Source organism: Morchella importuna, assembly GCF_003444635.1.
Source record: "Morchella importuna strain M04M26 chromosome Unknown Morimp01GS011, whole genome shotgun sequence".
Lineage (NCBI taxonomy): Eukaryota > Fungi > Ascomycota > Pezizomycetes > Pezizales > Morchellaceae > Morchella > Morchella importuna.
The window spans coordinates 840,671-864,473 of record NW_025763408.1 but is presented as its reverse complement, the minus strand read 5'-3'; the positions used below and the strand labels follow the sequence as shown (position 1 = coordinate 864,473).

General features: G+C 47.9%; 7 protein-coding genes across 7 annotated transcripts; 3 read left to right on the top strand and 4 right to left on the bottom strand.

The window, feature by feature from the left end:
• Window positions 1–1,119: 1,119 nt before the first annotated feature.
• LAJ45_04631 (uncharacterized protein) lies at window positions 1,120–1,659 on the bottom strand (the record flags this gene model as incomplete). Its single annotated transcript, XM_046114208.1, has 1 exon — window positions 1,120–1,659. The coding sequence occupies one exon, from the start codon at window positions 1,657–1,659 to the stop codon at window positions 1,120–1,122; it is 540 nt and encodes a 179-aa protein (XP_045972730.1).
• A 2,283-nt stretch (window positions 1,660–3,942) lies between these two features.
• LAJ45_04630 (uncharacterized protein) lies at window positions 3,943–4,427 on the bottom strand (the record flags this gene model as incomplete). The annotated part of the gene is made up of 2 exons (XM_046114207.1): window positions 3,943–4,338; window positions 4,401–4,427. The coding sequence occupies 2 exons, from the start codon at window positions 4,425–4,427 to the stop codon at window positions 3,943–3,945; spliced, it is 423 nt and encodes a 140-aa protein (XP_045972729.1).
• A 988-nt stretch (window positions 4,428–5,415) lies between these two features.
• LAJ45_04629 (uncharacterized protein) lies at window positions 5,416–5,796 on the top strand (the record flags this gene model as incomplete). The annotated part of the gene is made up of 1 exon (XM_046114206.1): window positions 5,416–5,796. One exon carries the CDS (start codon window positions 5,416–5,418, stop codon window positions 5,794–5,796), a length of 381 nt encoding a protein of 126 aa, XP_045972728.1.
• Window positions 5,797–6,318: 522 nt separating this feature from the next.
• On the bottom strand, window positions 6,319–6,549 carry LAJ45_04628 (uncharacterized protein; the record flags this gene model as incomplete). The annotated part of the gene is made up of 1 exon (XM_046114205.1): window positions 6,319–6,549. The coding sequence occupies one exon, from the start codon at window positions 6,547–6,549 to the stop codon at window positions 6,319–6,321; it is 231 nt and encodes a 76-aa protein (XP_045972727.1).
• Window positions 6,550–7,338: 789 nt separating this feature from the next.
• Window positions 7,339–7,764, top strand: LAJ45_04627 (uncharacterized protein; the record flags this gene model as incomplete). Its single annotated transcript, XM_046114204.1, has 1 exon — window positions 7,339–7,764. One exon carries the CDS (start codon window positions 7,339–7,341, stop codon window positions 7,762–7,764), a length of 426 nt encoding a protein of 141 aa, XP_045972726.1.
• Window positions 7,765–8,105: 341 nt separating this feature from the next.
• On the bottom strand, window positions 8,106–8,549 carry LAJ45_04626 (uncharacterized protein; the record flags this gene model as incomplete). Its single annotated transcript, XM_046114203.1, has 1 exon — window positions 8,106–8,549. The coding sequence occupies one exon, from the start codon at window positions 8,547–8,549 to the stop codon at window positions 8,106–8,108; it is 444 nt and encodes a 147-aa protein (XP_045972725.1).
• A 1,349-nt stretch (window positions 8,550–9,898) lies between these two features.
• On the top strand, window positions 9,899–10,351 carry LAJ45_04625 (uncharacterized protein; the record flags this gene model as incomplete). The annotated part of the gene is made up of 1 exon (XM_046114202.1): window positions 9,899–10,351. One exon carries the CDS (start codon window positions 9,899–9,901, stop codon window positions 10,349–10,351), a length of 453 nt encoding a protein of 150 aa, XP_045972724.1.
• Window positions 10,352–23,803: the final 13,452 nt, after the last annotated feature.

Genomic DNA, 23,803 nt, shown 5'->3' with positions numbered 1-23,803 from the left:
TCGACAATGGGCAATGAATACACTTTTAATTATGAGACATGATTGGACATAGAAGAACTACCGGAAGTACGAATTGTGCAACCTAATTAGCAGAAAGGTGCTTGCAAGTTGTACCACTCTGCTTTTTCTTGTCAGCACACTGTCGGTACGACCTATGACGGCTCGCAATTCATACTGCGCCTGTGGTTATGCAACGCCCGCCAAGCTACGAGTGACAGCTCATGATTACGGCGTCACTAACCTTCAGACCACATTTCGCCGAGCATGTCGCCAGCATCTTCAATGGCGGGGACCCTTGGCATCTCTTGAGGCATAATCTCCACATAGGCGGTTTCACTAGCGAGTAAAAAGTAGGGGTACCATAAGCTTGTCCATGCGAATCTTCCGATCCTGATGATTTCCTAGGGCGTGTCACAGATGCGCGGAGGGAGTTGGAATTGCTGGAGAAAAGTGATAACATTTCTACTCAGGATGTATCTACTCGGGATATTCTATATCATTATCCGCCGGTTGCTACGAGCGGAGGTGCTGTGATGCGCGCTAGAGATCGCCGCAGATCATTGGGAGGTAAATGCATTGAAATAAACAATTTAAGGACTTCATGTAAGAAAATGGCAACCGGTAACATTGAAAGACTAGTAAAACTAGACTAAAAATCATTATCAGAACTGGAAAACAACATAAGGGATCACAGCAATAACCGTATGCTTCAATTATTATTCCCCTCCAACTAATTAATTTGTCCTCATGACAAAGCAATACAAGATCACCTTACGAAAGGGTATCCGCCTCTTGCGCATCTCTCTGCAAACCGTATTCATCAAAGTAAAGCTACCATCACCATGATCTGCCGGAGCCAAATCATAGTCTCCGGGCAAGCTCATGTTCCCGTCACGGGGATTTACTTTGGTTTGTTCTTGCGCAAAAGGTCAAGAGCATCCTCGCCCGCCCGCATGCGTTCCTTCACCATCCGGAGCCTTTTGCGAACGCCAGGCCGATCAATTGTGCTCCCAGGTGGAGCCACATTCACCATATCTTTAAACATGTTTGCGAAATCACGATACCCTTCCATTTCCGCGTCCAAGAAGAGTTGCAACTCCTTCACCGGGCATTCACAGGTCAGTCGTCTCTTTTTATAGTTGATTTCGTAGCTTTATGATCCACTACCTTTGAGTCGTTGCCCTCATCAGATGAGCTCTCTTTCTTTTGGTTCCCCTGTCCCTTCCCCCTTCTCCTTCTCCTTCTCCTTCTCCTTCTCCTTCTCCTTTCCTCCTTCTCCTTCTCCTTCTCCTTCTCCTTCTCCTTCTCCTTCTCCTTCTCCTTCTCCTTCTCCTTCTCCTTCTCCTTCTCCTTCTCCTTCTCCTTCTCCTTCTCCTTCTCCTTCTCCTTCTCCTTCTCCTTCTCCTTCTCCTTCTTTCTTAACTCAGCTACCTTTTCTATTAGCAGTGCTTCCAGTCTCTTCTCCTCTTCCTTGATTCCCTGCTCTATGACTTTGACTCTCTCCTCGTGGCGTTTATCGATGTCATTGCGGATAAAATCGTCGTAGGGCTCGTCAAAAATGTGCTCGTCATAGAGTGGGCATTGCCCCTGGTTGTTGCGGGCGAGCACTTCAGCGATGGTTGGTTTAGGACGCTTCTCGGCGGAGAGTTCGTCGGCCATTCTAAGATCTGAAACATGTTAGGATCGAGACTCTGGTTGTACTGAAGGGGGCGCACATGGAGAGATTTATCGTTCGAGATATTATTATCCCTAGAGGTCCTGTTTCTTTTGATGAAACCTGGCGGTTGGGGATGAAATGAGATGGGGGTGGAGATGTAGATGACTTTCGTGTATGGGAAGAGTAACGTCCTCTTCTTGTTGACGGGAGTCCCATAAAGCGTCATCTTTGTCATAAAGCCACCTCTCTATAACTTCAGCAACGCGTCATTAAACTCCAGCCCTGTCCTACGAACTTCGGCTCAGCGTGAATCCCATAGGGTAACACACGGTACAAAAAAGACACGATGCAATTACATGCAGGCACCTAGAACCACACAGGTTTATTTCAATGCGCTTTTCTCTTTCCGCCGTATTTCGACTGGTATGAATTGTTGTTGAAGAAGACGAGGATAACCGATCTACATTATATTGAGGGGTGTGCTTCATAGCCTATCACTCGACTTCTCTCATCAGCCACATCGCAGAGGAATCCCAAAACGTGTCCTACGTCGATGAGAACAATGCACCTGTTACTCTTGAACCATCCAATAACCAGCGTTCCTACCAACGACTACACAGACCAGCTTTCGGGAGTCGTCTCACACTCTTACTCCGGATCAACACTTCCCCGCGTATTTTGCGGCAGCAGTAAAAGGGCACATAGGCTATCTTATGGCATTCCTGCATTACTTGATGTTGTTTTGCCTTAAGTTGATGGTATGTGGATCAAATGAAAAGCGAGTTTCCATTTTGCTCGGGAATCATGATCTCTATCCAGATCCTACTGTCCCTCACCCCATCACCGGACAATACTGCGGCCGGACCGGCTTTCAATCCTGTGAGAATATTACTCGACACATTCTAATAATCCCTCGATAGTGAAGCAATTTATTCTACAGATGTTCTGCTGATATTGTAGAAAGATATACAGGATATTATAAGGCCATGCATGAATCGAGTAAGCTTATGCGTATTCTTTCTCAATCCTAAGTGCTTCAGGAAGGAAAGTTATATATGGAACACTATGAGCAGTGAGCTTATATCGGTATATTATGATCCATAAGGGTACTACATTTAATAGACGATGCTGAAAAGATATTGGGAACAGGTGACCTTCTACATTAGACGCCAATCCAATACAAAGAACATCTCTTCTCAACTTGGTCTAATTAACCAAAATAAAGTCCTCGCCGCCAGCAGTAACCCAGGAAATCAGCCACATTAATATTAACACACACCCCCCCCCCTCTCTTTCTCTCCCGGGCTTTCCCGGAGAGCGTTAAACTTACCGGGAAACCTTCTCAACCCAGCCCTTCAACCTTCGCCCAAGGCGCCTGCTCAGCTTCATTCTATCGCACATCTTCAGCTGCGCATTAACTCTCTCTCTCCCCTCTCTTATCTCCACAGCAGTCCTCTCTCTTCCAAGCCTCTCTTTTTCCGTAATCTGTGGGACAGGTTGTTCTTCAGGGTTCTCAGAAACACGGCCTTTGCCTTTATCGCCGGCGGATGTGATATTTTTGGTGAAAGGGACGGTGATGTACATGTTCTTATGATTGTTATAGGTTCTTGGCGTCTAGGTTGGTGCTGTTTGTGGGTCTGGGTGGTGAATATATGTGGGAGGCTATATATGGTTGGTATGTTCGGATGGTTCAATAGTATAGGCTGCTGGCGGGTACAAGTCCTCGCCCTTAATCGTACTTCTATCCGAGGTTTGGGAGTATAGAATTCGGGATCGGATGTTATACAATATTGCCAAAGACATCGATGGAGGAATGTTGTGGTACGTGAGAGTTGACAAGATTTCGATCTTGTGCATGTAGAAAGACTAAGAGAAAAGAATTTGTTTGCCAGGCTACTAATTAATCAAGCACAGGCGGGCTGTTAAGAATTAACTGCTAAAATGTACATGTGAACTGTGGTACAGGCCTCCACCCTTCACCAAGCTCATAACAGATAATTAGTAATATTAAAACCAATAAATATTCATATATATACGATCCATATAAAGCTTAAGGGCTCCAGAAGAAGATAATATACTTAAGCCACCAATAATAACACTGCTATAACTACAAAAAATACAACCAAACAGAGACCAGCTTGGGTACGTACGTAAGACACCGACAGTATCCCGAATCACCCACCTCACCCACCACACCCCGGCACACCACACCACACCCCGGCACACCACACCACACCATAATCACCTCCGACCATCCACAGCCTCCAATAATCTCTTTCTATCCTCTAACCTCCCTTCAGCATCCCCTTCACGCAGAAAATTGTACAAAATGCTCTCGCAACCTTCTTCTTCCTTTGTTCCATCCTAGCCCTCTTGGCCGCCTTCAGCTCCCGACTAATAGACTGCCGATACTGGATCTCGGCGATGGAATAGAGCGCTGCAGAATCCACCTCCTCATCCTCGGCGTCTTTGTAGATAACCTTCGACTCAACCACCACAGCTTCACGTCTGGAGAGCGAGGATCCATGAGATGTGGGCGGACGGACCCAAACAGTCTGGGGAAGCTCGGGTTCGGCATCTTCGGAGATGATCTCTGACTCAACTTCAACAACTTCAGTCTGAGAGAGAGAGGTTCCGTGTGACGGTGGCCTACTACATTTAGGTAAAGGGGGAAGAGGTCGCTGCAAGCGGTTGAACGTTAGTTGCAGGGAGGACTCGCAGGTCGAGAGGGGATATAAGATACCGAGTAGTTGGGGAGTTCTTTGATCATTGTTTAGGATATGTTATTGTGCTGCCTAAGTGGGTGTGATAGGGTGATATGGCTCTTGCTACTCTGACAGATGAGCTGTGATTTATGGTGGCACCGACTGAGCTAGGAAATAGTAAGGGGAGTACGAGAGGGATTCTAATTATAGAACACATATCCGTCTTTCAGCCAAGATATCAGACGTATCCTCATGGACTCTGACGACTGGCTGACATTGTCACACAGGACCTCTCTACAACATCCACCGCAGGTCCGGATATACAAGAGGAAACATCCTTATTTCTTCCTTAACGGAGTATTTAATATTAGGATATCCCGATATAAATCATGGCCTGAATTCGAGATCATTCTGCATTAGCCATGCTCAACTCTCGATACCTGGAGCTTTGCTCTTGTGCCTTCATCAGTGTTGGTATACTATCTGTCAGTATGAAAACTGTGCGTACAGTGATCTGAGCAAAGGGTGGAGAAGTGAAAGGGCTGGTTCTAACTTTGAACTCTCACACCTCCAATCCCCAGTAGAGTATTCAAACAGCCTAGATCGCTAACCTTCTATGTGAAAGTATATAGAGTGAGCTCTCCTTCAATCTCTGGTTCCCCGGGATACCCACTGGAGGAGAGGACCAACCCGAATATAGAAATCTCTGACTCATCCACCGTATAGGGTACAGTTTGCAGCGCAGTCTTTGAGGAGAGGCGTCCCTAAGCTCTGGCCAGTGAGAACCTTCAGTTTCTCCCACAAAGTAACTGATAGGTAGGCACCAATCATATCTGTATATCTCTCTTTTTCTGTGCTTCATAGGCATACACACATCGGCCATCTTATGTCACTGACTAGGAATTGAATGGGTTCACCATTACCTAGTAGGATAAAAGAAGCTTAGTTAAGCCTCTAAATCATTAACCATAAAATTCTCAACACGGCCGAATAAACACGACCAAATAAACACAAGCAAAACAACCGCAAATAAACATCACTCTCCCAAAGACCATGGCATCATCAAGCAGATCTGGAAGAGCACCAGCTAGACAAGACCGGGGCGGCCAACAAGAGGAATACTGCGACGAGCTTGTCTATGATATTCTCAAGAAGATGAACCAATTTAAGACTGACATCAAAGAGGATATGGACTACTTAAAGGGGCGGGAGGTAGACTGGGTAGATTGGGAGGCAGAGCGCTATTCGCAGGGCACAATTTACAACAAGCTAACCAAAGAAGTGGGCGACGTGCAAGAGATCCTTGATTCTACGCCGGGGTATAGCAGTCGTGAGAGTGCTAAGAATAAGATAATCAGGAAGCACGAAGAGGTCCTGAATGCTCAGAAAAGGTTTAACCAGCTTTGTGAGAGATATTTGCCTCCTAGGCGCTAGATTACTGGTGGGCGTATATCATTTTCTTTGGCAATGTTAGTGGTCTAAGTTGGGTCACAGTGTTTGGTTTTTCGTTTATTAATTATGTGTCCTCAAGGTATCTCTACCAGGCCTCGGAATGAATGCGTTAAAAATAAGTTATTAATAATTAATGAATTAATTTGGTTCCCAAATATCATTATAAAAAGCGGTTTAACATCTTCTTATGCTTTTCCCTGGAGCTCGAGCTATTTAACGTTTGTGCTTGCATGCATGTTTCAGTGATGATCATCAAAGCTCTAAATCGAGTTACTCTCTGTGCTTGTAATCATTACCTATTCTTCCAGGGCAGTCTCCATGCTGTGCGAGTGACTCTCGCCTGATGGGTACGGAAACGCGGGCCAAATACAGCTTGGGAATCTCCAAATTTCCTCCTGAGACTTCTTACCATACTTACCACGTACGTTGATTCCCTACCATATCTGCCTTTGCTAACATGTTCCTTCATAGGAAAGAAGCCTATCCTTGAGGTTTACTACCTTACTAGTCCTTTTTCTCTTTCTCGGGCCTCACATCTCCATCCAGTTTGTTCTCCTCCTCTTCCTTCTCCTCCTTCTTTTGATCCTCATCCTCTTGATCCTCCTCCTTCTCAGCTTGGATCCCTAGATGCCTTACTTTCCAAATATTCCAGACCCGAGATGCAATCAGTATATCATCATCCTGAATCCTTCTATTTCTTTCGACACAGTCTTTGATACTATGATGTGGAGGCATGTCGATATTGAAATATTGTACGGTTTGCGTAATTGATTTGCGGGGCCATTTAGGCTTTAATTATTCTTCATATTATTCAAGCCCCCGGCTTGACACTCAACACTCCACTGAACCGCCATTTTAAAAACACTTATGAGAGAAGCTTGTATGAAACGCCTTGTACTAGTTGTATGGTGGATTGAAAGACTTTGATAACCGATTGAATCGGCCTAGGGATAACTGATACTTGAAAGACCCACATGGTTTTGTACTTGTATTTCGGAATGCTGGTCAAAACAGTGTGAGTAAATCAAACCCCGCCTCTATTCTCTTCTCACGTAGCTGATGACGAAAGGGTGACAGACTTTATAATATGCTGTCTGTGGATATAGGGCCGTTAATTGTAAATGCACATCACGGCACGGTCCAATCGTAAAATAAAAACCTGATTCAGTGTCCAATATTAATTGCTTAGGATGTTGAGTGATAGTCCCTTACTCTAAAGAAATGAGATTCACGAGAACGCACTGATTTCCCCACATTTTGCATAGGACACGTTTGGCTGTCGCGAAGAGCTGGGGCTACATCTACTGAACTGCATGCCAGCGGTTCCTGACTTCAAAGAAATGCGATGTGCTCTAAATTGACAGAGATTCGCATAGTATTACTTTGCTCCATCCTTCAATTAACATCACTGGATGTATAAATCACCACCCCCCCCCCCCCCCACCCCACAAAGAGACCAACTATTCGTAAAGCCAACAAAGCCACCACTACTTCACTCCCAATAACAACCAATCACCGACCAAAATGTTCAAATTCGTCCCCATTCTCCTTCTCTCTCTCCTCCTCCTCCTCACCTTCACCACCCCCACCACCGCCCTCGAAGGCAGCACCATCTGCGAGACCGGCTGGGGCTCCCCTCCTGCCGCGGACCTAACCTTCCTCGCCAGCGACATCGAAAACCGCATCGTCCCCGGCGGCCGTGGCCCCTGCTTCCAACTCAACGACAGCATCAACGGCCGTCCCGGATGCACCGGATGCTGGGGTCTCGGCCGTGGCCTTCTCCACGTATCGATCTGTGGAATGAAGGGCGCTTTGGTCAACTTCCTCGATATTGCGGCGGCTCTGAGGAGACTGGAGCTCGTGTGCACTGAAACCTTAGATGGCACTAGGAGAACCGGGGGGAAGTGGAAGGTTAAGGGAGGGCAGTTTGAGATCCTTGTGCATGTCTAACACTATGTGCTCAGTGGGACGCCTGGGCTATTCCCCTTAGTTGAGACTGGCAATTGCAATTAAATAGAAATAAATTTAAAATTTTACTAGCCTGTTTTCCATAGGTACCTTTGCTTGGCGTGAAATGTATGCCGTCCACTTTCTGAGTTTCAAAAAACGCGATGTGCATAAAACTGACGGACAGTTGCATAGTATGAGCGCACTCTGCCCCTCCAAAATCACATATTTATAAACAACATTTCCCCGATCTTTCAACTCCCCCCCACCTCGCCCCCCAACCCACAAAAGTACCAACCCTCTATCAACCAATCAAAGTCAAGTCCCTCTCTACTACAATCCCATCAACCACTAAACAGTCGCCCAAAATGTTCAAGTTCCTCCCCGTCCTCCTTCTCGCCATCCTCCTCCTCACTTTCACCACCCCCACCACCGCCATCGAAGGCAACACCATCTGCGAGACCAGTTCCGGCTCTCCCCTCGCCTCCGAGTTGATCGCCGTCGCTAGAGACTTCGAAGACCGTGTCGTCCCCGGCGGCCGCGGCCCGTGCATTCAGGGCAAGTTCAACGACATCAATGGTCGTCCTGGCTGCTCCAAGTGCTGGACCTTGGGCAGTGGACATCTCAGCGTCTCGATCTGCGGAACCAGGAACTCCAGCTACTCTTACGCCGATCTTGCAGCGTCGCTTAGGAGACTTGAGGGTGAGTGCACCAACAGCTTTGGAGGCACTCGCAGGACTGGAGGGAAGTGGAGGGTTCAGGGAGGGCAGTTCGAGATCCTTGTGCATTTTTAAAGGATGTACTCGCTGCTTTGGGGCAATTTCTTTGGCTGTGATTGGGAATGGTATTAAGTAGAGCGAACATTAAAATTTCAATGGTTGCGCCCTAAGATTGTTTTCTCCCGATGGCGATGAAACCCGAGTGATAACGTGTGATCCAAACTCGCAAGTGAAACAAATAACCCGCAAAAAAACCAACGACCCAGCTGGGAGCCAATAGTAAAAAATAGGGCCTTTAGTAGATTAACCATGACTTGTGGGAGTCTCTATCGCTCCAAAAAGCCGGGAGAAACTCAGGGCTGCAGGGGGGTACGGGGCAATAGCAAGAGACGGTACCACCGGGTTGTTAGATGGATCTTGGCCAAAAAAACGGCCACGGAGAACAGAAAGAAAAAGAGTTAGAGGTTGGGTTTGGTTGGAATTGATTTTTCTTCCAACACCTGGAACCAATGGCCAACCAATCAGTACAATGAACTATAGAGATCAACATGATCATACGATGAACAAAGCTAGCAGCCAACCAACCCAGGTACAATCTCTATCAGAGGAAAATCTAATGAGCGTCCGGTAGCTTGCATAATTATCTAGACCGCCTGGTAAGAACAGAGCATAGATTTAATGCACATGCAAATTCACAGCATGCAATACAGCACGAGATACCACTTTAGAACCGAACAGTGATTTGAAAGCCTTCAACAGCTCTCATATAATCAGCTTCTAACAGAATAAAATGGTCAGCTGTGAAAAAACTCGCAACCCGAAACCGCAAGACACTGTGACTTCGAAGCAGACTTACGTTTTACATTCGACACGGGTTTCTAGAGAACCCACACCGCTTTTTTATTCACGATACGATCAAGCTATGTTTCCCCGATCTGAGATTTGGATAAATTAAAAGAAGGTCCGCCCTCTTAGCGAGGTATCTCGCTTATTGCTCAGGGCTCTGATGTTCTAGACTAATACATAAAAGGACACTTGAATAAATGTATCAAGAATCACTAATCAAGATATATCTGGTTTCAACCGTTGTAGGTATTATATGAAAAAAAAAATTGAAAAGGAAAAGGAAACTTACTAGTAGTGTACGCCTCGCAAATTGACCATAGAAAAGACAAAAAAGCGAGTGTCTCGGAGGATGCGTAGATATTATCTGTCCACGAAAGCGTAATTATTCTATATCCCAATCATTCAAGGACATATCTTTATAAACACCCATCCCTTTACACCCTCTATCGCTCATACCTTCCTCTCATCAAACCCACCTAAAGCATAACAAACCAAACGAGTACCTCCAATACTTATCCAACCTCATCTTCCTATACACCCATCCAATTAGCAGCAACACCAAATCGAACACCATGCCCATCAAAGACCTCTTCCGCTCTTCCAAACTTGGCCCCGAAGACGGCACAACCCCAGCCACCATCATCTCCCCCATCGAAGAAGAAATCACCATCCTCTCTGACATCACTCAAGAGCTTGTCAAGACCCTCTCCGCGCCGCCCTCGAGCGAGCAGCCTCTCAGCGTGGACCAGGAGCAGTACCGCTACCTGCAGGAGATGTTCGACAAAGGTGTTTCCAGCCGCAATAAGATCCACCATATGATCGCGGAGGGAGACGTCAACAGGGCAGTGGTGAGAAAGTACGAGGAAGCGAAGAAGGAGTTTGATTATTTGCTCCACGCATATATGCAGGGAAAGACAACGAAGGTGGAGGAGAAGGCAGAGCCGGAGGCGAAGAGCTTGTTGAAGAGGGCGGGAGATAGGTTGAGGAAGATGAAGGGCTCCAAGGGGGCGGATGGAGAGGTCTAGGCATGGGTTTGTGGAGTATGTTGACGACGGGAGGTACTGCATTGTTCCCAGAGAACGAGTATATCAACGACACCCTCAACGTGGTTGTTTCTTTTTGATCGGTTATTATGTGTTCTGTTATTCATTCTTTAATTTCCCTTTGTTTTTGTTTTTTGCTCTCTCAGCTCCACAGCTCTACGTACTTTCAGCGGCATGCAATAATGAGAAATGAATTCAACGTAACCATCCTCTCCATTAGCATTCGCGCAACTCTGTGATCCGATATAATACGTTTTTCAACATAGTCGTGACTCTCCAATGCAATGGGGTTATGAATCTACCACCCCTGTGGCATTTTCCTTAATTATATTCTGCACCAGGTTGCGCCCTATAGACCCAGAAACTACATGTATGGACTTGAGCTCCTGACATATACAGAAGCACCCCGAAATCCTCTAATTTCTCCACAAAAAGCCCATACGCGGAACAAACTAAAGTTTATAGTATGAGATGAAGCAATATGCGTAGAAATGATTAGAGAAAGTATGTAGGAGGAGTAAAGTAATTGATCGTGTTATTGTTCTAGCTAAGGGGGAATGCCCCGTATTTATACTAATGAAAGGTAGTACAAAAGAAATACAATGAGTCATAGACGTGTGAGTAATAAGATGACTAATAGGAAAGTGAGTCATACGCCGATGACAAATACTATAATGAAATGATGAGAATCTTCCAGAACTATGAAACGTGTCGAGCGTCCTATTTCAAGACTTCCCCTCGTGAGCCACAGTGAATAGTAGAAGAAAATAAAACATGTTTGCCTTTATCCAATCCTTTAGTAAGTAAATCCGCCACGTTCTCGTTCGTAGAAATATATTCCAGTTCAAATAATTCATCCTCAAACCGTTCCCGAACAAAATGAAAATGTACGTCAATATGTTTAGACCTTTTATGAAAGACAGGATTTTTAACCAAGGAGAGAGAACCGTTGTTATCGCCTCGAAGAATGAAAGAGAGATTTGGTTTTCGTTCCAGCTCGTGGATTGCATTCCTTAACCAGATCAGTTGTCGACTGGTGTCCGAGAGGGCCATGTATTCCGCTTCAGTTGTAGAAGTGGCGACAGATCGTTGCTTATAAGAGCGCCAGGAGATGAGGGCTTCCCCTAGCATGAAGCAGTGGCCGGTGAATGAACGGCGATCGTCGATGTCGGAGGCATAGCTTGCGTCGCTATAGCCGATGAGTGCAGTTGGTCGCGTTTTGGCGTAAAAGAGTGACCAATCGAGGGTACCTTTGAGATAACGGAGGACGCGATGGACTGCAGCTAGATGAGCCTTAGTGGGACAGGAAGAAAATTGCGAGAGCATGGTGACGGTGTAGGCGAGGTCGGGTCTAGTGCCGATGACTGCGTACATGAGTGAACCAATTATCGACTGATAAGTTGTTGGATCGTCGATTTTTTCAGCTTCCGTTCCTTTTTGGAGGTGGACGTTGTTGTCGATAGGTGTTGCCACAGGTCTTGATTCGTCGAAGCCGTATTTGATAAGTACACGCTTGAGATAGGCTTCCTGTGAGAGGATTATGCCTGTTTTTGTATGGATCAAGTGGATTCCGAGTGCCCAGTTGGCTGTACCAGTTTCCGTCATTTCGAATTCAGAGTGGAGGAGGAGGCTGACGCGGTTTTTGCGTTCAACGGACCAGTAGAAGATGAGGATATCGTCTACGTATATTGCTATGACAACTTCCCCTGTTTTGTGTATGAAGACACAAGGGTCGAAGTCTGCTTTTCTGAATCCGATTTTGATTAGCGCTTTTGAGAGGCGGGCATACCATTCCCTTGATGATTGTTTGAGGCCGTAGATGCATTTGATTAGTTTGCATGCTTTGCCGGGAGTGGGGTAGCCTGGAGGAGATTTCATGTAGATTTCTTCCTTAAGTTCGCCGTATAGAAATGCGCTTGTGACGTCCATCTGATCGCATTGACCGCCGGTTTGAAGGCAGCGAGCGAGGAGTAGTCTGATGGATTCGTATCGGGTGACGGGGGCATAGGTTTGATCGAAATCTTGACCAGGTACCTGTGAGAAACCTTTTGCGACTAGTCGGGCTTTGTACCGTATGGGGTTGCCATCGGGCCTGAGTTTGATTTTGTATACCCATTTGCAGTCAACCAGTTTGCGGTGATCCGGTGTGTTGACCAGATTCCATGTGTTATTCCTTGCGAGTGAGTCGAGTTCAACTTTCATGGCATTCTGCCATTTTTCGGAGTCGGGACTGTTAATTGCTTGGTGGTAGTTTGTTGGTTCTGTTAGGGTAGTGTCATGCTGAATGTTGTGTCCGTATCTGACCGGAGGTTTCCGTTCCCGTGCTGGGTGACGTCTCGGTTGATCAGTATCTGTTTCATTATCATCATGCGGGGTACGTTCAGTGGCGGGCCTCGTATAGCCGGCCCCCACTATACTTGCGTGGTCTTCCGAATCAGTGTCGGAGTAATGTTCCATGGTTTCGCGCATTATCTGTTGGTTGATCATGTCGTCGTCGCTTGGGTCGTCGTCGTATGTCCTACGTTGTTTTGGTGTTGACGGACGTGAGGGTGGTTCTTGTTTGATCTCGATTTGTTTTGGTTTAGGGGGTGTATCGGTTTTTGTTTTGACTTCGATTTCTTCCCCTACGGATGTACCTTTAAACCTAAAATGACGAGAGAGAACTACTTTCCTTTGTGATGGTATGTAGACGCGACAGATTTTTTCAGAGTCTCCGTATCCGCAGAATTGTCCCGTTATGGCCCTTGCATCCAGTTTTGTTCCAGCTGGTCGTGCTTCGACGGGTATGTGTATGAACATGGTTTCACCTAAGGATCGGAGATGCCCAATAAAGGGTTTCTTTCCGGTAAGTGCTTCGTATGGTGTCATATTCGGGAGTGATTTGTGCGGGAGGCGATTTTTGACGTGTACCATGGTGTTGATTGCTTCTGCCCATAGATTTTTTGGGAGATTGTGGTCGAGCAAGGCGGATCGTGCCATTGTTGCTATAGTTCTATTAAAGCGTTCTGCTGTTCCATTTGACTCATGGGAGTAAGGTACAGTGAATTCATGCTTTATGCCTTTAGAGGCGAAAAATTGTTGAAGGTCATTGGAGATGTACTCGCCACCGTTGTCGCTTCGAAACCGTTTAACCGTTTTGTCCAATTGATTTTCCATGTATGCGATGTATCGTTCTGTGGCAGCTGCTGCATCTGACTTCTTTTTGAGGAAGTAGAGGTGAGCGTACCTGGAGTAATCATCGATGAAAGTGATATAGTAACTGAAACCGCCCAGAGAAGGAGTCGAGAACTTGCCGCTCAGATCTGAGTGTATTAGTTCCAGTGGTTGTTTGGATTGTGGTTCGGTGAGGGGAGCGAGGTGAGACTTGGTTGATTTAGCGAGTTCACATGTATTGCATGTTTCCATGTGACCAGATGTGGGGAGAGACTTGGGGTCGGCGACCATGGTGCGAAGCCGTGAGAGCGAGGAAGCGGGGAGATGTCCGAGCCGTTGATGCCAGTCATAGAAGCTGGTGGCGGCAGAGAGGTGTGCGCAGGGTTCCTTGGTTTCAAAAATATATAGACCAGTACTATTTGCGTTAGCGATCCCGATGATTTCCTTGCTATTCGGTTTGTAGATGGTGAAGCCGTCTTCCGTCCCAATTGTTGTGAATCCCTTTTTAGCGATGCAAGACCAAGACATCAGGTTGGTATTGCCTAATTCGGGGATTAGGAATACATTCTGCAGAGTGATCAGGCCATGTGATCCGTTGATGGTGACGTTGCCAATTCCGGTTATCTGGAGTTTGCGACCTCCTCCAACAGTAACTGTTCCAGTATAGGGAGTCGGGTCGGTAACCAGCGTTCCGGTCATGTGGTTGGTGGCACCAGGGTCGAAGATCCACGCCTTGTTATCGGTAGTGGAAGGTCCTGCTATGAAGCCAAAGTAATCTTCCATTGTAATATTCGAGGTGTCATCTGAGAAGTTGGTGAAGTCGAAGTCAACCGGCATTGTGAATACATCGGTTTCTTCGAGTGCGGGAAGGCCAGAAAGATCGGGGATCCAAGAGAGGTCAAGTTTTGTGTGAAATGCAGTACCGGACGCGACGTTGAGATTGCCAGATGCAGCGGACTTCTCCTTGTCTCTGAAAGCTTTGAGTTTCCGGCAATTTTTGTGCGTGTGGCCTTTTGCATATTCTCCATTCTTGGTGCACCAGGTGCATGTGACGTCCCGATTTCCTGTTTCGTTGTTACGTGGCTTCCTGACTCTGTTGCTGTTTCCATGTCCTGGGTTTCCTCGCCTGATTGTGTAGGCTTCTCCAGCCGCCTGTCCATCGTTGTTGCGCCGTGAGTCCAGATCCAACAGCTTTTCGTAGACGTCATCGAAGGTGACGTTGGGCTTGGTTTGCAGGTTGTCAACGACTGATTCGAGGGATTCGTGCCGGAGTGAGAGGAGTAGGAAGGATGCCTTCGCTTCTGAGACAGATGCGAGTTGGTGAAGGTGGTAACCGAGTGGGTCTTTGGTCTTGTCCGTAGAGTTACTAGTTCTAGTGAGGAGAGATGACCAAAGAGTGTTGAACTGGGTTAGATGTTCCTTGATACCCTTGTCGGGTGTGTACTGTAGTGTGACGACATTGGCGAGGAGCGAGTGGAGGGAGGCGACGGTTTTCCGATCGAATCTGTCCTCGAGTTGAGTCCAGAGGTGGTGAGCGGTGTCGGCCGGTGTCAGCGTGAGAATAACTTCAAATTCGATGTTAGATTGGAGGAATACGACCGCGAGGTTATCCTTTTTGTCCCAATCGCTGATTTCTTCGGCATTGTCAGAGGTTTCTTCTTCGTCTTCTTCAGCCTCAGCTGTACTTCCTGATGCTTATGGTGCCGTGGTGGGTACAGTAGTGGTGGTTGTCAACACGGGACGCTTGCTCGAACCATTGACCAAGTTCCACAGATCGTGAACTTTCAACATGCGGGTAGCAAGGTCCCTCCATACAGTGTAATGGCCTTGACCATCCAGCTTGCATGGGAGTGCGGGAATTTTGATGCTCCTCTCAGACATGATTGAAAGTGAAACGAGAAAGTGTACTTTGTGGTAAAAATGGTGAAGAGTGTATAAGCGTGAGTGGTCTCCGGGCTCATAACCTAGAGAAAGTATGTAGGAGGAGTAAAGTAATTGATCGTGTTATTGTTCTAGCCAAGGGGGAATGCCCCGTATTTATACTAATGAAAGGTAGTACAAAAGAAATACAATGAGTCATAGACGTGTGAGTAATAAGATGACTAATAGGAAAGTGAGTCATACGCCGATGACAAATACTATAATGAAATGATGAGAATCTTCCAGAACTATGAAACGTGTCGAGCGTCCTATTTCAAGAATGATAACCGTTAATAGCTGAACCCGAGCTTTCTAAACAGCACCGATGACCTACCTATAGAAAACCTTTTGAATTTCACTTACCGTCGACTAGACCCACTTTTCAGTTCGATCTCTCACAGGATACATATTCATCTAAAAGACCCTGTACTATCCTTCCAGAGTACATCATGTCCTAACTCACAAGGAACAAAAAGTACTGCGGATATCCCGCGGGGAAGAGTTCCCGCGAAACATGTGCTACAGCACTCCCACCCCCGGTTCGAACCCTCAACCTCCTGTGAGTCAGGAAGAGAGTATAAACACACGGTGTAATACATCCCGACGAGCTGTCTACCGCCAGACCAAGCTCGCCATGCCGCATTTTTTCCGGGGGTAATACTTAGGGCGCGGTCGCCTAGCAAAAACCCTAACCCTAGCGCTCATGGGCGGCCTTTAGGCTTTCGCGAGCTGATACTAGCCGTTTTTTATAGTCATGGACATTGCGGTGGTAAACCTATAGGTTTTCCCTACTAAGTTCCGAACGGCCTTGGGATTCATCTTTTACGGGCTCGCACAGGTTTTAGTGCGTGAGTTAAAAGCTCACCGCCCCCGGTCAACCTGGGAACAAGGTAGCCTGAGTTTAGTCTGTAAACGCATCTACAAAGCTGTGATGACGGCAAAATTGACAAAAAAAAAGGTGCTACTTCACCGGCATCAAACCACAGACACTCACCCCGTTTACTCATCTGTCCAATGAATCTCAATCGAGCCAAACCCAAAATCTCGCACGTTGTCTTTCAAAATAGCTCTAGGAGAAGAACAGTGTCAACTCATTATCAGATGCTTCTAGTCTGGCCAGTTTGTTCCCAAGTTCCCAAGGTAATAACACCTCCGGTGATGCAGCAAGCCTAAGACTCTGCAGTTTATGGCAAGGGCTTATATTTACCGCCATTCGAGACATTCTGCCCTCTCTCCTTCTCCACAAACATTTCCCTACATGAGCCAGAGATACCAATCATAACATATGAAATATGGTATCTCCGGCGTGGTTGAGACTACCGAATGTCAGCTTGTTTCCAATCTTCCTTTGTGATTGAAGCAATAATTAGTCATCAGAAACAAAAAGACGCCCCGCTTCGAAGATATATGTTTTACCTATCGCGTCTGTAAAATTAGTGAGGCTTTTCTCTCTGCTCGAAGGAAGAGACTACTCTACTTGCCCGAATACAATACCCAAGAATGTTGCTCCAAAACCATTCCCACATGCTCAATACAAGACAGCCCACTATGATCACATCCGCCGAATGAGAGCTTGTCTGCTTCCTCTTGCACTCTGGTAAAGTCGGAGACAAGCGGAAGCAAACAAAACGTCACCCCGCTTCCCCGATCACAGCCCCTGCCCCCAATGATGGCCATGCAATGAAAGATTCCGCCGAATATCATCTTGTCTTCTCTCGTAATACTGACAGCTTGTGCGTATTCGAAAGAAGACAAGAAAATACCCCGCTTATTCGATCAGAGAAGGCCCAGCCAGCTGCCTCATGTCTAGTGCGCTAAATGTTCCCAGTTGGGTCGTGCCCCTTAGGGGCATGATACCACTGGGAAACATTGGTGGGACTGGTCATGAGTGTGGGTTGGTAGTGAAGGATCGCGGATGGGAGATGCGGCCGTCAGGATGGCCTATAAGTACATGTAGTTTGATGAAGGGGGCGGGGAAGGTATGTGCGGGTAGGGTAGGGCTGGGTACATGTATGTTAGTATACAAAATTGTGTACGGGGAGCGGGAAGTACATGTATCTGGTACTCTGCCGTTGGATAGGTCTGCCTCCGTGTTGAGTACTGGCATCGATCTCCCTGGACCCGTGTCGGTTGTGGATCATGGATTCTCACTCGCTCTCTTAACCCCACTTCAACGCTAACGGAACACGCTCGTGTGGCTACAACAAACCCCCACATTTTCCCCCCAAGCGACACTGTTCCATCTCTCATTCCTCAGTATGGATCAGCTCCTCTCTTTCGTGTCTAACCCGCAGCTGTGTACATGTATTCTTCACTCCTTTGATACTATTCCCCGATCCAGGGCGTTCCTCCTGTTGGTTGGCCCAGGTGCCCTTACCTTAGTAGAGGTTTAGAAAGCGCAATACCCGGGGGGGTTATCGTTTCTGGTACAGCTAGACACTGAACGTACTCTGACTGTACAGCGTAGCTCCTTGGGGGAGTTGGAAATTTTTACTGTATGAAGCGGTCGTGGAGGTTCATCACCACCGGGTCAACCTACGCTGGCCTGTCCCATCTCCTCTATCCTCTCTGCATTCGGATCAGAGCATTACCAGCACCGCTCTCTGTTACAGGAACTACGGAAGCACTGTTCTACAGGCTTAGGACAGTGAGAAATACGAGTGACGGGTTGTGATGCAAGGCCGGTCGGGTAACGGAAGGGCAAGCATAGAAAGGTATCGGGTAGTGTGGGGGCACGCGGTGTCACCACGCTAGGCCCATACTATTATGACGGCACGCTTACTGTTGTGTGTCTCACCCAAAATAGAATAGGAAGCGGGGCTTACGGCTGTAGGCTGTTCTACTTAGAGAAGTAGGTCTAGGATAATAGTATGGTACAACCCGATGACTGGCAATTGCAAGGTTCATGGTTACGTGTCGGAATTAGAATGGAGGACGGGACTATGCGGGGGCGCTTTTCTATCTGGGTTATCTTCGGGAGCGTTATCTTATTCTATTATCGTTGTATCAGTTAGTATTAGAAAGCGGGCCTTGGCATAGGTTCCAACATGTATAAATAGGGCTTGATTCTGCGAAGACTTGAGGGTATCATCAACCATCAAGTCAAGGGAATCCGGTTTACAATATCATCAGTTTAAACGCTACAGAATTATCGCTTAGCACTGGCCATTTCCCCAAACACTATATTGTACCTTATCCCTAACTTTTACTCTTTACCTATCGCATACACTACCAGAAGTCTCGATAAGACAGCTACTCGCTTAAACCAATACTCTGAGTATTTTGCTTAGTGGCAGATAGTCACCGTGCTCTCAGTAGAAGAATAAGCGCTTAGTCTATTAGAAAAGACCAAGGTACTATATGCACCCCCGAGTGGCAACAGCAGCCATCAATAACTACCTTTGCGCTACATCCTTCATCGTTCGAAGAGGAAGCGCCGAACATCTATACTGCGGATACCTTCACTACTCAGGTTTCTTCGCAGAAGCAGGAACCACCGCTACCTTCGAGGAACACGATCCCGAAATCCTCAACTACCCAGAACTCTTCCCAATCAAGATTACTCTCTCCCAACGGTCTTTCGGACTTGCTCACCCAGCCCCCTGGTTCATCGCTCAACCCTGGTGCAGAAAGCAACCACAGCTCAAGCTCGAGCAACTTAGCAATGTCAAGGGCTCATCAGCAACGGTCGGAGGAAGACTACAACATGGAGAGCTCAATCGCCTTGAGAGATCGAGGTATATTAGAAACCCAGGCGAAGAGGCGCCACCGGAAAGAGCGAGATGTGCCGATAGGCTCCCTCTTCGCATCGACGAGGCAGGAAGAATCCTATGGGCAGGCGAGGAGGCGGCAGGTAGACCACAGGGAGTTCTCCCCATACGTCACCCCCATCAGAGAGAGATCCTCTACTCAGAGGCCCTCGGTGCCTCGGTTAATGGACGACGACGAGGATACCAATATGGACGTGGAGGAGCGACGAGTGGAGAACCCTTTCGGCGACCTTATTGGACAAGAAGTCCAGCGACAAGGGGCCCCCGTGGTCCAGCAGCTCAGCCGCGGGATCGAGGAACTCAGCATGCACGTGCGGGATATTCCCATCCTCAGGGAACTCACCCGTCAGCAGCAGGAGTACACCAACAAGATCGTCGAGGACCTCCACGCCAAGTTCGCTGGGGACAGAGCCGAGCGGGACAATCAGCTCAACCAGGTCATGGCTCAGCTACGAGCGGAATCCACCGCCACTACCAGCAACCTCGGCCAAGTCCTTGGGCAGATCGTGGAAGCTACTAGGGCGCATCAGGAAAGGCAGGAGCGACAGGATCAGCACATAAATGCGCTGACCAATTTCGTCCAGCAACTTCCGAAGGATGGCCCTGTGCAGATACCCGCGGAGGTTATGGCTGCCCTCGAAAGGATGGAACGGGACAGACAAGCTGCGATGGAAGACCAGTTCGCAGGTACAAAGAAGAACCTGGAGGAGATTATTGAGCAGATGCGGGTAGCAGCCAATAGAACGGCAGCAGCCCCCGAAGGCTCAGGAGGCGAAGGCACAGTACCCCCGCCACCTCCACCGAACCCCCCTAGCAATTCCGGAGAGAGACCGGAAGGATCAGGGAGCCAGCCCCCCATACCCCCTCGCTCTGAGGCAAGAGAAAGCCAACGGAGTGAACAGGGAGGCAGAGGAGGCAATGGCAATAATGGCAACGGCGGAAACCGCGCAAGACCACGAGACCCATCCCCCTCAGACTCATCCAGCTCCTCCGATTCAGAGGACGATCGTCGAGCACGCGAACGGGGACAAAAAAGACGGGAGGAGCGAAGACGCCGTAATAGGCAGCAAGAGGTAGAACTCATGCACCCCCCTCGCGCCACCCTGGGAGATACGCCAAAACAGGCAAAAATCCCCTTCTCCGGAAAAGCCGACGAAGACGTACGGCACTGGATCGACCAAATGGAAGTCTTAATTGAACTTCAGAGGAAGGTCAGGTGGGACGACCAGACCAAGATCCTGTGGGCATCCCTGGAACTTACCGGGAGTGCGGCAAAATTCTGGCGAAACTTCGTGGAACGACTATCAGTTGACCCAAGCATCGGGACATGGGAGAATTTCAAAAACGAATTACGGATTCAATACGGCAATCGAACTAGTCAGGAACAGGCCAAGCAGAAGATGGATAAGCTCCGTCAAACTGGCATGATCGATGACTACATTAATGAGATGCAGAATCTGGAATGGGACGCGAAGGTCGGACCCATCGTAATGAAATCCATGATCCTAACAGGAATAAACTCCTCGCTGGAACAACGCCTCTCGAACGCGATCGAGAAACCAGAAGATTTCGCGGAATGGCTAGCCTGGGTTAGGAAGGTCGGACGTAAGGATCACGAGGTAAAAGCCCGGAAAGAAATCTTACGTGGCAAGGATGTCCTAAAACCTCGCGAGGAGAAGTCGGAACGGCGAAAATCGCACAACCCCGCACCTCGGAAAACTTTCTCCGCGCCAGCGCACAACTCCAAGGCCTCGGATGACTTAGGTGTCACCAAGGACGAAATGGAGAAGTGGCAAAAGGAAGGAAAGTGTTTCCGTTGTGGTAGAGATAACCACTTCGCAAAAGATTGCGTAGCGACGAGTAAGGTCAGGTTAACCGACCTGAAGAGGAAACGGTATCCTTCCGGAGGAAAGGACCACGGAAGGGAGGGTGAAAAGAAGCGGAAATTGGGCCCCCAGAATGAGGCATTTAGGGCAAGGATTACAACTTTGGAGGATCAAAATTGATTGGGTATTTCTATTTTTCGGTGTTTTATACTGCGTTACGGTTTCTTTCTTTTGGTTATTTGAAACAAGGTTTTTATGTATTACGGTTATTCTTATCGGTTGGCTACGGGATTTTTTGCTACACGCGCGGAAATTCAATTCTCTTTACAGACACTCTGAGGATGGGGTTACACCCCGAAACGCCTGGTGCGTAAGTGTTGTACCATGATCTTCATCAAACACTCGAACTCTCTATATAAACCCCCTCACCCCGCGCTCAACGAAGAAAAAATCATCGAAACTCACACCCAAAAACCAATACAAACCTTTTACCAAACCAACATACAAACATGTCTTCCAACACACAAGAAACCCGCCTCGAGATCGAGATCTCTTGGGATCACCCCGCAACTAGTACCAAACATGTCGCAACAGTCAACGCACTCTTGGACAGTGGCACAGAAGACTGGATCATGTCTTGGGACTGTATCCACCGCGCGAAAATACCCACCCAACCTCGACCAAAGCCTCTCATCATCAGACAGGCCGATGGCACCCCTATGCCCAATTCCGGCACCCACATCACTCAACCCCTTACCCTCCGCATCGGCAACCATCTAGACAGGGCTATCACCTGTGAGGTTGGCTCGTTTGCAGGAGAAGACCTCGTCATACCACATCGATGGCTCAAGGAGCATCAACCAACCATCCATTGGGGACGCAACAGTGTCAGCTTCCATAGCAACAACTGTATAGTCAATGGATGTTTCGTATCAGTCAAGGACATATACGATCAAGACCCAGAAGAGCTGGTCATCAGGCTGTTGAGGGCGTCACCCAAGAAGCAGACGACGATCGAGCAACACCCCTTTTGGGCAAGAGCATCGGTAAACGAGGCTCTCGTTAGTGCTATACCGGTGGAGTTTCAGGAATACGCCGACGTGTTCTCCAAGGAAGGAGCCGCTCGACTACCTGACCACTCTGAATGGGATCATACCATTCCTCTTATGGAAGGAAAGCAGGCTCCGTGGGGACCGATCTATTCGCTCTCCCCACCTGAAGATAAGGCACTCCGGGAATATTTGGACGAGAACTTGCCCTCCGGCAAAGTCGTCCCCTCCACTAGCCCAGCAGCGGCACCCGTCCTGTTCGTTCCGAAAGCTAATGGTAAGCTTCGGTTATGTGTCGACTTTCGTGGTTTGAATGGAATCACAATCAAGAACCGTTATCCACTGCCGCTCATGAACGACCTGGCCGACGCAACGAAAGGAGCACTCTACTTCACGAAGATAGACCTGAAAAATGGCTATAATCTGATTAGGATTGCTAAGGGCGAAGAATGGAAAACCGCTTTCCGAACGAAATACGGCCTTTTCGAATATAGGGTAATGCCTTTCGGCTTGACCAATGCTCCTGCGTCGTTTCAGGTCATGGTCAATACCATATTCAAGGATCTTCTAGATCAAGGCGTAGTAGTCTACTTGGATGACATCTTAATGTATTCAAAGACTAGAGAAGAGCATACGACTCTTGTACGAGAAGTTTTGGAGCGACTGCGACGACACCATCTATACGGAAACCTCGAGAAAACGGAATGGTATCAACAGGAGGTAGAATTCCTGGGATTTATACTATCAGGAAAAGGGAACCGAGTATCACCAAAGAAAGTCCAGGCGATCGAAGGTTGGTTAACCCCAACCAAGGTCAAGGAACTTCAATGCTTCCTCGGTTTCGCCAATTTCCTAAGACGGTTCATCCACCGATGCTCTGAGGTTTGCAGACCCATGACCGATCTCCTGAAGAAAGGTTCCGTATGGAAATGGGGCAGGGAACAGCAGGACGCGTTCGACGAGCTCAAGAGGAGATTTATGTCTGCTCCAATACTCCGACACTATGACGAACACCGCGAAGCAATCGTGGAGACTGATGCGAGTGACTGGGCCGAGGCCGCAGTACTCTCCCAGGTGTTCGAGGACGGTATCCTACAGCCGGTAGCTTACCACTCTCGCAAATTCAACGAGGCAGAGGTTAACTATGAGATCTACGACAAGGAGATGCTCGCAATAGTTTCTGCTCTCTTGACTTGTAGACATTGGCTGGAAGGGACGGACATCCCTATCCAGATACATTCGGATCACCAAAACCTGCAGTATTTCACAACGACCAAGAAGTTGTCGAGAAGACAAGCCAGATGGGCCGAGAAGATAGCACCTTTTCGCTTCAAGATCCATTACCGACCAGGCGAAAAGAACGGCAAGCCAGATGCACTCACGAGGCGTCCGGAGTTCGCAATGGAAGGGGGAGTAATGCGTGAGCAGCCCGTAAAACAGCTACTCAGCGCAGAACAATTTGTCAGAAAATCACGGACCAGCGTAGAAACTGGGTCTGAAGCGATTGGCAACCCCGAAGAGGAATGGAATCAGTTGGATCAGTGGTACGACATACCGAGCGTAGAGCTGCCTCAGCCACTACAGGGTTGGTATGAACAGGAAAGACGATGGGTTCGGAGGACGGTTCCGGATGAACACCTCCCTGATTCAAACCTTGAGATCTTTGGACCACCGGAGGCTGCTATCGTAAAGGTAGAGCCTGCCGCTGAATGGAAT